Source organism: Quercus lobata, chromosome 4 (assembly GCF_001633185.2).
Source record: "Quercus lobata isolate SW786 chromosome 4, ValleyOak3.0 Primary Assembly, whole genome shotgun sequence".
Classification (NCBI taxonomy): domain Eukaryota; kingdom Viridiplantae; phylum Streptophyta; class Magnoliopsida; order Fagales; family Fagaceae; genus Quercus; species Quercus lobata.
The window spans coordinates 51,717,511-51,732,579 of NC_044907.1; the positions used below are offsets into that span (position 1 = coordinate 51,717,511).

General features: G+C 36.4%; 1 protein-coding gene across 1 annotated transcript; it reads right to left on the reverse strand.

The window, feature by feature from the left end:
* Positions 1-701: 701 nt before the first annotated feature.
* On the reverse strand, positions 702-14,785 carry LOC115984276 (protein transport protein SEC23). Its single transcript, XM_031107240.1, has 12 exons — positions 13,803-14,785; positions 13,533-13,706; positions 12,609-12,770; positions 8,906-9,048; positions 6,929-7,004; positions 6,673-6,848; positions 6,493-6,574; positions 4,900-4,977; positions 3,268-3,429; positions 2,909-3,172; positions 1,320-1,424; positions 702-1,067 (listed from the first exon to the last, which is right to left on the reverse strand). The coding sequence occupies exons 1-12, from the start codon at positions 14,532-14,534 to the stop codon at positions 927-929; spliced, it is 2,295 nt and encodes a 764-aa protein (XP_030963100.1). The 5' UTR covers positions 14,535-14,785; the 3' UTR covers positions 702-926.
* Positions 14,786-15,069: the final 284 nt, after the last annotated feature.

Consider the following 15,069-nt stretch of genomic DNA (forward strand, 5'->3'; position numbering starts at 1 on the left):
TTCAATTTACAGGCAAGTTGGAGTTCCGTCGAAGTGGTCTTTGAAGGAGATTGCAAACTTCATAGCAGAGCCTTTAACTCCACTGATGCGTATTGGGAGTGCTGGGCATCTGCTGGATGAAGCCTAACGAAGGCTCGACAGTTTCTCTCTGCAGAATTTAATTGGTCGATTGTATTTTGTAACGGGCTGCCCATGCCTTAGCTTTTATGCTTGAAACTGTTCGTTTGGTGGAAGACATTTCTTCACCATGGCCACTCTTATAATTGGGAATTTTTCCAATGTGTCGCTTCTGGTAAATTAATCAATCTCTTCTTTTCTGTCAAAACATAAATAAAATTTTGTCAGTTTGGTCCATGTTAGAGACTGATCCAGGCTTGGCTCAAAGTTTATGACCTGGAGTCCTAGCATAGACCAACCTGACCTAACCTCATACACTGAACTACAGACCGAATTGCTTAAAATTTTTTAAGTGGAGCTCCAACTAACTTACAAATTACAATCCCAGCTTTCAAACTAGATCCAATTTAGACTAATTTGCAAGATAATCCAAGCTAGAATAACAAGTTATAATTATTGTTAGTTTTAACTATAATCATATGTAGAAAGCCATAGTTTTAACACTAACAAAGGACTATAATATTTAGGCTTAAGATTGATGTAGTCCAGATTCAAAATATACAAATCTCCCAACACTGCCCAAGTGAAATCATGTAGTGAATTCATTTGAATAACTGCTGTAGTAATATGAAACTTGCAATCTTTAGATATTATGAATCCTAGCCAGCAAGAAAACTTTTCCTTTTCCCCCCTTCTCTTGATAAGTAACCAACAACAAAAATTATTACAAGTCATGCATTACTGTACACGAAATCAGAAAAGGTACAAAAATTTTAAATAAATATATTTGCACATGGTCATGTTCTACTTTATTGAACTGCTAATCTCTGGAGATGATCCAAGAAGACCTCAAAGCTAACATCGTCAGTGAAGATAACATCTCCTCCCGGTAGGGGACCATCAGAGTTATATGTAGCCGAAGGATTCAATTTTGCTAAGAGAAAACGAGCCTGCAAAAACCATCAAAGATGTTAATCAACCAAAAGCAGTGGCCCATTACATCTTTAAGATGAATCATTAGATTCTTCCCTCTAGGTTATGGTGCAAGCTTACAGCAACTACCATTTTATCAATGAAAGCCAATCTAGCAAGGGAAGACATCTTTTATAGGGAGGATGGAAGTGAAAAAGAAAAATTTCCATGACAATTACAATTTTAGCCATTGTTTAACACATTTGTGGAGTCAAGAAATTAAGGAGTACCTGGGATCCATGCTGATCACATATGACTAGGCGAGGTACTGGAAACCTTTCTTTGATTATTGAATCTGCCTCATCACGGGGAGCTTGTAGCAAGTGGGCAAATGCCTGCAAGCACAGAGCTTTTGAGTGTATCGTACTATCAAGTTGCAAAAGGTTTGAAAAAATGAATGTTATCCAGAATAAGCAGACCATTAATAACAGATTTAGGAGCAATAACATTTCAATATAAGTTAATTTAGAGATACGTGAAATAGAATACCCTCTTGGACCTTGCCAACATTTGACTGGGATAAGTCATGAGAGGAATAAATATTTCCCGACATGCTAAGCCAACTCAAACTATAATGTTTATAAGGACACAGAGCTATAAACTAGTGATCATGCATGCCACCAAACCACAGACTGTTCAACCTCATACAGATTATTCTTCTTGTGACCAAGTTATGTATTAGTCCCATGGCCACCTCACAAATTTGGCACAAATCTTCATTTATTACCCATGTAGTATGGTTATCTTCATATCATACAAACTTAGGAAATAACAATATATCATTTTTATAAGATTAGTAGTTCCTAGAGTCAATACCACATGGTGTTCAAAACAAGGTTACAAAATTACAACAGAAACTCTTAAACTGCTAAAAATTATAAAACAGACAAAAATAGTTCAGCTCCTAGAGATGAAAATGCAAGTTTTCCTGATGTGCTAGCAGAACTGCAAATATGCTGAAGGGTAGCTCATCTCTTGCTTAAGGGAGTAATTTCGTGAACTAGTGATAATGCTATACGTCTCTTAAAATTGAATTTAACATTGGGAACTAAGCATAAGCTTCAACATAGTATTAAAATAAACAAAACTTAGGTACAGTTCCTTAAGCGATGTACCTTACATTCCCTAATCAAATTCAACTATATGACTACATTGGTCATAAGCCATAGAGTTGAATTTAAATGTCCTTGGGGGAAGATCACATCTTTTGTTTTGCATGGTTAAATTTAATTGGAAACCTAATATACAGCTCCTACATAATTGTAACTGATTTTTTCCCTATTAAAATCACTCTCAAAGACATCATATAAACCAAAGAGAACTAACATATTTAAATATTGCTCAGATGTTGAACATCTAGATATCAATCAAGTTTCTAGCACATTAATTAGTCATTTAGCTCACAGAATCCCATAACTTTTCATGAATCTGACTTAATTCCCATGTTTGGCTCACTAATACAATACGTTCCAGGAACCCTTTATATCTTCATATATATATATATGATTCCCACTAGATGGTGTGCGTGTATTTGTATCCACATACATAAGATTTGCTACTTAAATAACTTTATATTGATATGAGTCTGACCTATAAGATGGTAAGGGTAACACTGAGGTAATTTTGAAATTTGAAGGACTAGATTGGAACACTCAATAGTTCAAGGACGAAATATAGGAGAAAAAAAAATTCAGGTGGATGAAATATCCACCAATATTACTTACCAAAGGGAAAAAAATTCAGCCAACCTCAGACTTAGAATAAAGATATACATGCTGTCACATCATTATATTCATATTCCACGTCTGCAAAACATTACCTGATGTTCAGGCTGATTGTGATATCCAGCTTTTCGCCACTGAGCAATTGTTGCACCATGAAAAATAACCATAATGAAATATGAATCCAAAAGCAGGATCTTATCAGCTGCAATGGAGGCCACATCAAGAAGGGCTGGTTCTGGGCCCGAATGAAATGAGAAAGATATCAATGATGGCTGAATCATCACAACTGAGTTGGCAACATTTTCTCGATTTAGTATCATTCTAAAATATGCAGTCTCATCCGGGCTGTTGTTAAAAACCTGTAACAAACAGAATTGACAAGATCGCAGTTATAACTATTTTAGAACTATAAATTCACGCATAAAACGTGATACACAAATAGACAACCATTTACCTGAACAAACTGAGAACGTCGCAAATTAAACATAAATTGAGGAAATATTGAAAGCCGTGGAGACAAGCTGAAAGAAGATGGACTTTCCTTCTGGAAATCTCCAAACCGAGAACATAGATGTATCAATGCTTTATCCAACCATCTTATAGGGTCAAACTCAGCCTGAATACCAATAGCATCATGTCATAAAATGGCACAATAGTTGTGATCAAGCAAGTCATAAGTCATCAGAAAGAAAATAAAATGTGCCAAACAAGCTAATGAGTGGAACACGAGGTTAACTCTATAACACCAACTATTCCAAGTAAATGTTCAAAGCTAATGTAACAATTACAGTCAGATTTTTGTAGTATTTTTACATGTCCAACAATCTGACACTTATTGTTTGTGTTGTTATACGGTTCTAGGGCAATGCTGCTAATGTCTAAGTTCTTTTTTTTCTTTTCTTTCTATTTTTAACAAAAAAATCCCTTTATTCAACTATCAAACTAACATTAGAAAAGAAAACTTGCTAGTAAGAGTGGTGCTATTCTATTTCCAAACCTCAAAAAACGCAATGAAATTGTAATCATATAGGCTACAGATATAAAGTATGCAAAATAAACAAAAAATATTCAGACTCAGAAGATTCAGCCAAAGTAAATAATAGTATCCAACTTCTATCTTCTAAGCTAGGATGTATGGATAGGTAAACAAGTAAAATCTGATACCTAATCCCACATGCATAGAAAATGTGAAAACTTATTCAAGCTTGCTCACCATTTGTCAAGACAATTAAATATAACAATTAAAAAAGAAAATGACATCCGTGTTTACCAAATTCAAATGCAAGAACATATACACGCTAATCCCTTGAGATATGTTTTAGTGTAGGACAATAGATATTAGTTCCAAATTCACATAAGAAAACATGACAATTCCATATTCCTCAAACTCAAATTCAAAAAAAACTACAACCTCATAATCACATTAGACCAAAGTTCAAGCCTAACTAGAGATGAGGGATTTTTTCAAATGGTGAGAACTAAAAAAAGGGGCAGGAAGATGGGGGAGGGGAGGGGGGAGAAGGGGAAGGAAAAACAAACATGTATACCAAAAAGCCTTTTTAAGTTATACAAAACAGAAACACACACGGGGAGAGAGAGAGAGAGAGTAATTGCTGATTCATCACCAATGGTTCAGGGTGCATATGCAGTGAGAATGAGACTAACTATTTTGTGGTTAAAGAACTAGCAAATCAATACACCTCAAAGAATGATACAGACAGAGGGACCTAGCCACAATGGAGGGAGAGAAATACTAGCATATTTGATGGACTAGAGCTATCTATCATGAAGTTGGGAAGTCATTATTTTCGAGAACTTTGTTTGAGTGGTAAAAACCAAAAAGCGTCTGTTGTCACAGATAATTTTGTAGGTGAACTTTATGTACCCACCCTGTGTACATGAGGTTCACTCCATTTCAATTAGAATAAACTTCTCTTATTTCTTCTACAATATATTACAATTAAAAAAAAAAATCATGCATGTTATATTATCATTGAAATATAGAACAGCTAATAACTATGTTCAACTATAAGTTAATCAAATGAAATCCAGCGTATAAAAAAACCATGTAAATTATAATTTTTACCTCTGTTTCCATTTTGAAAGAGACTTGCCGTGCCATAACTACAGCAGCTGCTTCTTGGTCAAATCCAGCAACCAAGTCCTACAGCATACACAGTAGAATTATATGCTTGACCCCCAAAAGAAAAAGTAAATGTGTATGGCAATTTAGGATAGAGGAAATTTAAGGACAAAATTTTTAAAGCTGAAATTAGAAGAAAATTAGAGAAGAATAACAATAAACATTCAAATTTATATAAAAACATATATTTTCATTTATGGCAATCAATAACCTAAAGCGAGTGAATCAAAAGCTCCAATTAGCAATCAATTATCAAATCATTATTTTTAAATCCTTTGCCACAATTTTCTATCAGGTTATTTGGGGGGGAAAATGCTCTTTCCATCCCACAATAGATGATAATGTTTCGTCCTTGAGTTGTCCCAACTGGCACTACATACTTTTTCAATTTTCTATACTGCCCTCACCTTATTCAAAAATCTAACAAGATTTTTAGCAAGAGTTGTGTCACCTCTAATATAAAGTAAAGTATATTGTAACTAAATAACTAAATTTTTTAGGTTTCATTGACTCATGCCATTTCAAAAGTTTCATCTATAGCAAGACAGATTGCATGTGTTTATGAACCAGAAAAATAAAATGATATTTAGTCAATTCAAAGTGACTAGCCTCCTGAATTTGAGAGGGAGAAAGAGACTTTTTTAGTTTTTTGGTGGTGTAATTCTGGTTGCCATTATTTTGCTTGTTAGCTTACATAAATAGCCGAACCACAAAGATGGGATGAGTCTCATCCAACTACTCCTAATGTAATGGAATCAACTCCTATTTAATAATTTAAATTACAAAGTAATGATAGATAATTTAAAACTACAAGACAATGATAATGTTATTTTGAAATAACTCAAGCTGATCTTTAATTATTTATTCATCCTAATCAAATCCATCCAAATCCACATTAAGCTTTATCACTTGCACGGGTCTACCTTTACTGCCTGCCTGCTCTCCTATCTCTATCCTTGTCCCGGTCACAACAGAATGTAACTTAATCAATAAAAAACAAGTAAACATGAATATATAAAGCCAAAGAGAATATATTCTTTCTCTAAATGGTTTAGCTGCAAGAATTGGCATATCACAATGATAAATGTAATCAACGCCTCACTTATCTAGGCAACTGCTAAGACAACATAAAGATTATGTCAACTCAGACTAAATCACAGCTTCTTCCTCTTCAGATGAAGTGGTACACATCAACTGATTCAGACCTACAATACAGTAAATACAGCTTACTTATTGTCAATGATTTTGTCACATATGTTAGATTATCATTTAAAACCTACCAACACCTCACTTTTGCCACAAATGCATTTAACATGAACAGCCACTCAGTAGCCAATTTTTATTTTTAATTCAGACCTTATATTCATTCCATGGTTAGGCATCTGTAAACAACTTCAAGGGAAAAGGTGCCCTAAGTCATTCATCATTACAAGCTATGACTTTTTAGGTCCATGTCACTAATATGCAAACATGGAAACAGAAACCTACTAAACAAGACAAATAATGTATCATACACAAGCAAACAGCAAAGCTTGCCTGTATGCTTCCAGGTCCAGCCACCCATCTTCTTGAAAGTGTTGTAACACGAAGTCTCATTTGACCACTGTAATGCTGATAACTGGAGCAAAATATCTGTAATAAGTAAAAGAAGTTTCCATCTATGCTAGGCACAAAAAATAACTTATTACTCAAGAGGCATAAGCTTGGAGTCCATACTATGTTAAAAATTGGAAGTAAAATTGGTTGCTTGTAGATTGTATGGTAGCATCTGGGCTTTCCTTCTTAACAACTTCAAAAATAAGACATAGAGATGTAGCTTTGTCAAGGCCACACATCTTCCATGCAGTAGTATTCCCCTGGCCGATAACAGTGTCTGAGCACAAAGGACCTTTCTGCACAAAGTTGCCAAAAATAAACAATGGAAATGCGACAGAGGAAAAGAGAAAAAACTTAGAAGCTCTTTGAATTATACCTTTTCAAGAGATGCACAAGGACCAATAATGCCCTGAACTTTGATATCCTTTGAGCAGTTTATCTCAAATATACCACTGCATAGAATATGAAGTAAAAAAAATGACAACCAAGATGGTTCTCTGAACCAAATAATCATATTATGGAAGATACAGAACATACAAATAGATAACTTCGGCTTGACATGCAAGCAAATATAAATCAGTATGATAACATTGCACCATTCTTCTAATGAATATATTGTGTCCTTTTTTATAGGTAATAAGACTTTTATTGAAAAAACTGAACATCATGTTCACAATGGTGAACAATCTAAACAAGAAACAAATACAATAATCACAAGAACTAAAGCTAACAGATTATAAGAATTCAGAAGTTGAAATCCAATGCGTAAAACCCCATATACGAGCCCACTGAAACAAAGTACTAAAGAGGAGATTTTTAGAGGTCTAAGGGTCTCTCATTGTCTTCAAATGTGCGGGTATTAAGTTCCTGCCAAACTAACCACATTAAACATGTCGGGATCATATTCCATCCGGTTGACAAGTGCTTTCCAAACCAATTTCTCCAAGCAAAAACAAGAGAGCTAACAGTTTTTGGCATTACCCACCAAATCCCAAACACCTCAAAAACTTAACCCCATAAAGCATGAGAAAACTTAAAGTGAAGAAAAGATGATCAATAAATTCCCCATCACAACAACATAAGCAACACCTATTAACCAAGGACTGACCTCTCTTAACTAAATTATCAATGGTGAGTATCCCACCCCTAGCTGCTGTCTATAAAAAGAAAGACATTATTTAGGTACCTTTGCACACCAAATGCACTCGCAAGGAAACTCATCAGTGAGAGGACCAGACAACAGCTAATAGTAAGAGTGCACATTAAACACGCCAGTCTTAGTCAACTTCCAAGTTAGATTATCATCCCCTCACCCCTCGACATAGAGGAATAAAGAAGCTAAAAAAAAAAAAAATTTCCAACTTCCAATCCTGAAAACTCGACAGAATTGTAAATTCCAGCTCCTACTTCCCCAATCTGATGCAGATACTAACAGGTCAGAAATCCAGGCTTCTTTAGACAGGGAACAAGCAAACAAATTAGGAAAAAGATCCTTTTGAGGAGAATGCCCACCCACTCCAAGGATCATGCCAGAAACTAATAAGATGACCCTCCCCACATTACACTATCTGTCTGAAGAATTTCTCTGCTCCTTCCCTAATGCTCTTCCGCATCCCACAGGGCCACACCTATGAGTACCTCTTACACCTCTAGTGCACCAGCCTCCTCTAGCCTATATTTGGTTGTTGTAACCTGACACCATACCCTGTTACTTTCCTTCCCAAAACACCATAACCACTAACCTAGCAAGGCTTGGTTAAACAATCCAACCCTCCAGATCCCCAAACCACCTACCTCCACAGACAAACAATGATGGTTAGATACAAATTGGCACTAAAGATGGATGGTTGAAAACCACAGCCTAACGATTATTGAATTACAAAATATTCAGATTTTAAAAAAAAAAAAAAGTGTCACCATTCACGCAAAATATTGGTTACACATGTTTGCAATATCAAAAAAAAAAAAAAAAAAAATTGCTGCAAATATCTGGCAAATGCTGGTTTAACACATTCATAGAAAAGGTATTAATTAGATGTACTGAATAATTTACGGCCGTATGGAACAATTCACGCAAGAAACAAAACAATCAAAATATGAGGTCAATCTACAGTGTAATAATACAAATATACAAAATGACCAAAATAGTCCAACAATTCCCATTATACATTTGACAAATAATTATGTTCATACTATTGAATTAGTTTTAAGATGAGAGAGGGACAACCAAAGAAGTATATGACAATGAAGTTGAACCTCTATATACATTTTAAGGCTCTAAAAGAACAATTTGTAGTATGTTATTTCACCAAGCAATACTTCAATGACAGAAAAGAATTAAGTAAACCCTTACTTTGATGATAGACCAAGATCATAGTCACCCGCCTGGAAAATACGTCTGAGTGAATCCTTAAATACTGGATGGCCAAAACTTTCTGCAAGCACAACAAGCCCTCCAGTTCTTTCAACTGCAATTTTCAGTTCTGCAACCCCCACCTGGATGCAAAGGGGACACAAATTTACTTGAAAAGCATAATAACTAGGCACAAAAGTAAGACAGAGCAATGGTTATCAAAAAATATGAACAGAAACTGAAGTCAACAGAATTACTCTAAGCTAAGGGATCACCACATATCATATTTAATTCCAAATGATCATTACTTGACTAAAGCTCTACTCAATAGACGCACAAGCAGCAAGACCAAAAGCCTTGTCCCTACTTCAGGTGTATAAACACATGAATTCCATATAACATTTCAATACAAACTAAAATTTTCTCCAAAATTTACATATAAGGGCGCACATGAATCGGTAGTTTGAAATCCAGATATAATACATATTTAATAATTAGAAAAAAAAGATATACTTCATAATTCATCTAAAATTTATCCAATATAAATTTGGTCCAAGCTGCCAACGCTTTAAAGAAAGCCACCAGAGTCAGAAATAGCCACAACCCCAACATTTAATTTTTATTGCTAAGTTACACCCACACCCAGTCGCCTAGTGAGTCCAGAACCCACAAACTCACCATTCATCCCAATTATTATGAGAGGAGGAAGTGCTAATTGAGCTATAGTTCATTGGTCAAACCCAACATGAAATTAGGGTAAGTTAGCATAACCAAAACCAAATTCGGACCTCCTATTCAGTGAGTTTGAAGCAGCCAAAGACTGATCAAATGGGGGATTTCGGGGGGGGGGGTGGGGGGGAGGGAATGAATCAGCCTAGAAATAATTTTGAGCATTATAAATATATGGAGTACAAACAAGATAAAAATTAGATATTAGAAAGCATGTGTGATAATGACCCAAGAATTCGTTTTTTTTTTTTTTTAATAAGCAATTAATGTTTTATTAAAATAAAGGACGTATTTATACATGTTGAATAAGTCCCTGAACTGAAGTACTTTTATGGAATTACATAAATCAATAATTACATATGAAAAGAAAGGGTGACAAATAAATCAACAATGGAGTTTGCAATATTAGTGCCTATTCTTTTAGACCAATCAAACAATGATCACAAAAATCTGGATTTCAACTCAATAACAGTTCACCCTGCTGATCTGCTCCATTATAAGTGCAAATGTTCCTCCTGCCTTATCACTCAGATTAATTAAGAGTGACTTCCAAAAGAAAAAAAAATCCTAACTTTCCAAACCAGCTTTGCAAACCAAATAAAAACCTCTATAACACTCTTAGGCATCACCCACTATGTACCAAACATAAAAAATATATGTCTAAGCCAAAACTCATGATCAACTTTCAGTGAACCAAAAAATAATCCACATTTTCATAGCTACAGCTGAACATACAACGCCAATCTACCAATTCCTCTTTTGATAAGGTTCTGCCCACCAAAAATTTTCCCCAAGTTGCTGTCCACACACACCCAAAAAAAAAAATTAAAAAGCTACTTTCTTCAACTCCTTAAGTCCACTATATGTTCTTCCATGGAAAATTTAACCCATTCATACCTCTTTGGACTTCATAATATGACTTAACATCAAACTAACCATTAATTGTAGGCTTCCACTTCAGTTGATTAGGGCCCATTCCACTTGGATGTTGGAATAAAGTTTATCACAAAAGGGGACAACCGACTTCAATTCCCAGTTATTAAAAAGAACATGCAAAACTAATATGCCATGACCTAGCCCCCCTTCGTTCATTTGCTTTAAATAAACACTGAAGCATCTTTGTCTACTGCAAGTAGATATGATATGACTCTTTCAATACATAACTGCCACGCCATCTGTCATGGCAGAATCGTACCTTACTGCCATCCCCAACCTGATATCGTACCTTACTGCCATCCCCAACCTCATAACAAAACTAACTTATCCCACCCCATGCTTATGCTTGTAATATGCTACATCCATTACTACTTGTAACACACTTTGTAATCTCCCCAACCTCATAACAAAACTAACTTTTTTTTTGATAGGTAAGAAAGTAATATTATAGAAAAGAAAGAAGAAAAAGAATACAAAGTGTTCACGATAATGAACAGAGAACAGCACAAAAACAAAGAAACATAGGAATCAAGAAACTATGCTAAGAGACAAAAGAAAATCAATAAGAGAAGAACAGTCCGAGAGACCCTAACACCGAAACCAATCAAAGATTGTCCACTGGCACAAATCTGTCAATTGAGCCAGAGATTTCTCAGCATCCTTGAGAGTACGTCAATTACATTCTGTCCAAATAATCCAGAACAAACAACCTGGAACCATATTAGAATTATGTTTCCCAAGCCGTTGCTGCCAACAAAATACTAAGTTTGCAACAGAACCTAGCATGACCCAATGAATCCCAAATAGCTGGAGCATATGCACCCACAAAGAATGAGCTAATGAACAACAAATAAGAAGAAGGTGATTCACAAATTCCTCATTACAACAACATATACAATTTGCCAAAGAGCGACCTCAAAGCATAAAGATTATCCAATGTAAGAATCTAGCCGTGAGCTACTGTCCACATAAAAAAGGCCACCATTTTAGGAACCTTAACTTTCCAAATGCCCTTCCAAGGGAAAATGGAAGTAGGAGCCTCCTGAATCTTACGGTAGAAAGACCGAGTAGAAACTTCATACAACTAATGAGGCCCCAACAAAGATTGTCACTTCCAACACCCCCAGGAATCCGAGATTGAATCAAGTGTAGAAAGGAGAAAGAAGCTGCCAACTCCCAGTCATTGAACTCCCTAAAGAAACATAAGTTCCACACTCTGACATGTCCACCCACTAGAAGACACAGAACATCAAAAATAAAAACTTCCTTATTGGCTGAACACTGAAATAACTCAAGGTAAAGAGTTTTGAGGAATTATCCCCAATCCACTTATCATGCCAAAAAAGAATACAAGAACCATCCCCCACCAAAAAAAAAAACAAGTGCTTAGAAAAGCTCACCCACGCTTCACTAATGCTTAGCCATGAACCACAACTATGGGCCCTTCTACAACTTTAGTACTCGACCCCCCTTTCCCCTCCCCATATTTCATCACAATAACCCTCTGCCAAAGATGATTAGTTTCATGACCATACCTCCATAGCCATTTTCCTAATAGAGCCTAATTAAAAGACACCAACTTCTGAATCCCCAATCCACCCAACTCAAGAGGTAAGCAAACTTTTTCCCAAGCCACTAAAGGGTATTTGAAACACAACTCTGAGGATTCGCAAAAAGTTCCACTAAATTCATTCTAATCTAGTAGCCACAGCTTTAAGAACAGTAAATAGAGATAGATGATAAATCAGAAGACTTGAAAGGGTACTTTTCAACAAAGTGAGCCTACCACCCGTTGATAAGTAAAGCCTCTTCCAACCCGAGAAATTTTTGACAAGTTAATCATATGGACTATTTAATCAGTTAATCCATCAAAGAAACCACTTACATGGTAACATTCAGAATACCTATATGAAGGGGAATGGAAAAAAGAAAAATTTGATAGGTAATAGCCAAACCACTATCCTGTGAATCAATTTATCTAGTGGGATACAAGAACAGGATAAAAATGAAACAAAACAAAAACAGAAATTAATATTACCTGGTCTAGTGCACAAGCAAAAAGATCTAGTACATGCCCTTGATGTACAAGCTGCTTTGAAAGTCCCTCATAGAACTTCACAGCTTTATGATAAAGCGGAGCAGAGTCCTTATCTAGGTCCTTGTGAGAACGAATTGGGTCTGACAAATTCTTTGACACAATCTGCAACACATTCAAAAAGAAAAACTCAGCAGAACTTCCAAAGGCCCTGTAAATGGGTAACCATGAAATACTAAAAACAAAAACCAAAAGCAGAGAGAGACCAAATCCCAGTATTTCATAAACAGGAATGTTTAACCAGCTAATACATAAAAGCAAGAAGACATGCGCCATTCCAAAAAAAAAAAAAAAAAAGTCTTATTTCACCTCCATTGCTAATGCAATAACTAGGAAAACTTGGCAAACACTTGAAACCTTTTGTAAACTAGAATTGTAATCAAATATATGCCACAAAAAAATAAATAAGAAAAAGGTCCGCATTGACATGTAATTATAACAATTTTGAATCCAGCGATCAAACTAATCACTCACAAGAATTCATTTTAATGACAGAAACAGTGGTCAAACAACAAGATGTTAGCTTGAGACATTCATAATATCTCAAAGCTTGGATCACTCAGACATGTTGCCGAGCAGTGCAGAGCATACTCTGTTCAACATTTGCCATTTCAACTAATCCCACAGCTCCACACCCTCAGTCTCCATTACACCTCTACCGGACTCAACTTTATAACATCAACATATTAAACACAAGTAAATCCTGACTAACCTCATATCAATCAAACTCTCCATCATAGCAATTACTAAAACAGAACATAATAGTTATAACAAACATAAAGGAGAGAACAACGAAAATGAATCAAAACACTATCACAATGAACGAATTCACAACAAAACAAAGAAAAAAAAAGCAGCAATCCTTACAGCACCAGAGCCTTCAGTCGAAGGTCCACCAATAAAGGCCATAATTCTAGCTCCAGAACCCGGAACACACGCTCCTAACAAACTCGCTGCAATACTCAATGCCGTGCTAGTACACCTCGTGGCCCTCTGATCCGTGGGCACTCCCCACGGATCCTTCTGCAACTCCTCCAAAACCTAACCAAAAATTCAAAAAACACATCAAATCATTTCTTGCTTTCTTTCTTTCACCTAGTTTGATTGATTAAAGTATTAAAATCAAAGCTACAATACCGAGTTAAACGCGAACTCGCACTCAGCCTTAGGCAATAGAAACCGCGAAATGCTCTCAGCGGACAATCCATCTCTAGCACCAGCAATAACACCAGCCGGCTTCGGCTTCTTCGCAAAAAAGCTCATATGCTCAAGAAGCTGTTCCTTGGAAATGTCCTTATTTCCTCTGAACACATAAGTCTTCGGAATCTGCGCAAACCCTAATTCATGAACATGCACCAACGTCCCAAACGTGATCAGCCCAACCAGCGAGTTATCCGGCAACAAATCGAAAGCCTGCGAGAGCGAAGACTTCAGGAACCCCATCTCTTCCTCAATGAGGCAGGAATCGATCACGAACAAGAAAACAAGCGGCGGTTGCGGCGGCGACTGGTCGATTTGGCTGTCTTGGGAGTACTCGATGGTGGTGTAGTGAGGGAAGAGCTCGGCGGGGAGGTTGTCGTCGGAGATGGAGGCGTAGTTGGGAGGGAAGTGGTTGCGCTGGAAGCAGAAAGGGCAGATCCAGATCTTGGCGGCGAAGTCGACGATGGCGAAGGGGTTGAGGACGGAGCGACATGTGCGGCAGCGGAGAGGGGAGTAAGGGAGGAGGGTGATGTTCGGGAGAGGTCTGATCGGAGAGTAGATGGCGGAGACTGGGACGACGCAGTTCGAGGATTCTTGCTTCGTGCCTGGGATCACGTTCCATGGCATTCGGACTCCGTCTTGGGATTCTAGTTCCAGGAATTCTGCCATTTTGGGATTTTGAATTCCTTCTTCTTTCTTGTTTTCCGATTCGGTTGGGAATTTGAATTCCCGTTCAAATTAGTGGAGAGTGTGGGTGGGATTGTGAGTTTTGGTATTGAGGAAATGATGTCGAGGGTTACTGTGGATGGTCTATGGTGATGAACATTGGCATGATGATGGTGCAGTGGGATAGCAGATTTTGGCGGATCTTTTCTCTTTTTCCTTTTCCTTTTTTTTTTTTTTTTTCCCCCTTTTATTTTAGAATTTAGACAGATTTTGAAAACTAGATTGGCCAGGATTATGACCCATGTTCACTGCAACAAAAGTTTTCCTTCAAATTAATTTTTTTGAGAAGTTTGAAAAAAAAAATTTCAAACTTTTCTTGGGTTGAAGAGTTTAGACAAATTTTGAGCACTAGGGTTGTGTTTGGATAGATTATATTTGACAGCTTATTTTACTATTCAACTTATTTTTGTTACTATTTATAGGTCCTACTGCATTTTTTAGTATTATTCATGGGTCTCACTGTACTATTTCAGCTAAC

What these genes read in the sequence shown, in the direction of transcription:
- LOC115984276 (XM_031107240.1), bottom strand. Translation starts at nt 14,534, where the DNA reads ATGGCAGAATTCCTGGAACTAGAATCCCAAGACGGAGTCCGAATGCCA. An exon ending in GCGAGTTCGCGTTTAACTCG is followed by an intron (nt 13,707 to 13,802) that starts GTATTGTAGCTT and finishes ATTTTTGGTTAG; the next exon opens with GTTTTGGAGGAGTTGCAGAA. An exon ending in TACTTCCAATTTTTAACATA is followed by an intron (nt 6,575 to 6,672) that starts GTATGGACTCCA and finishes ATTTTGCTCCAG; the next exon opens with TTATCAGCATTACAGTGGTC.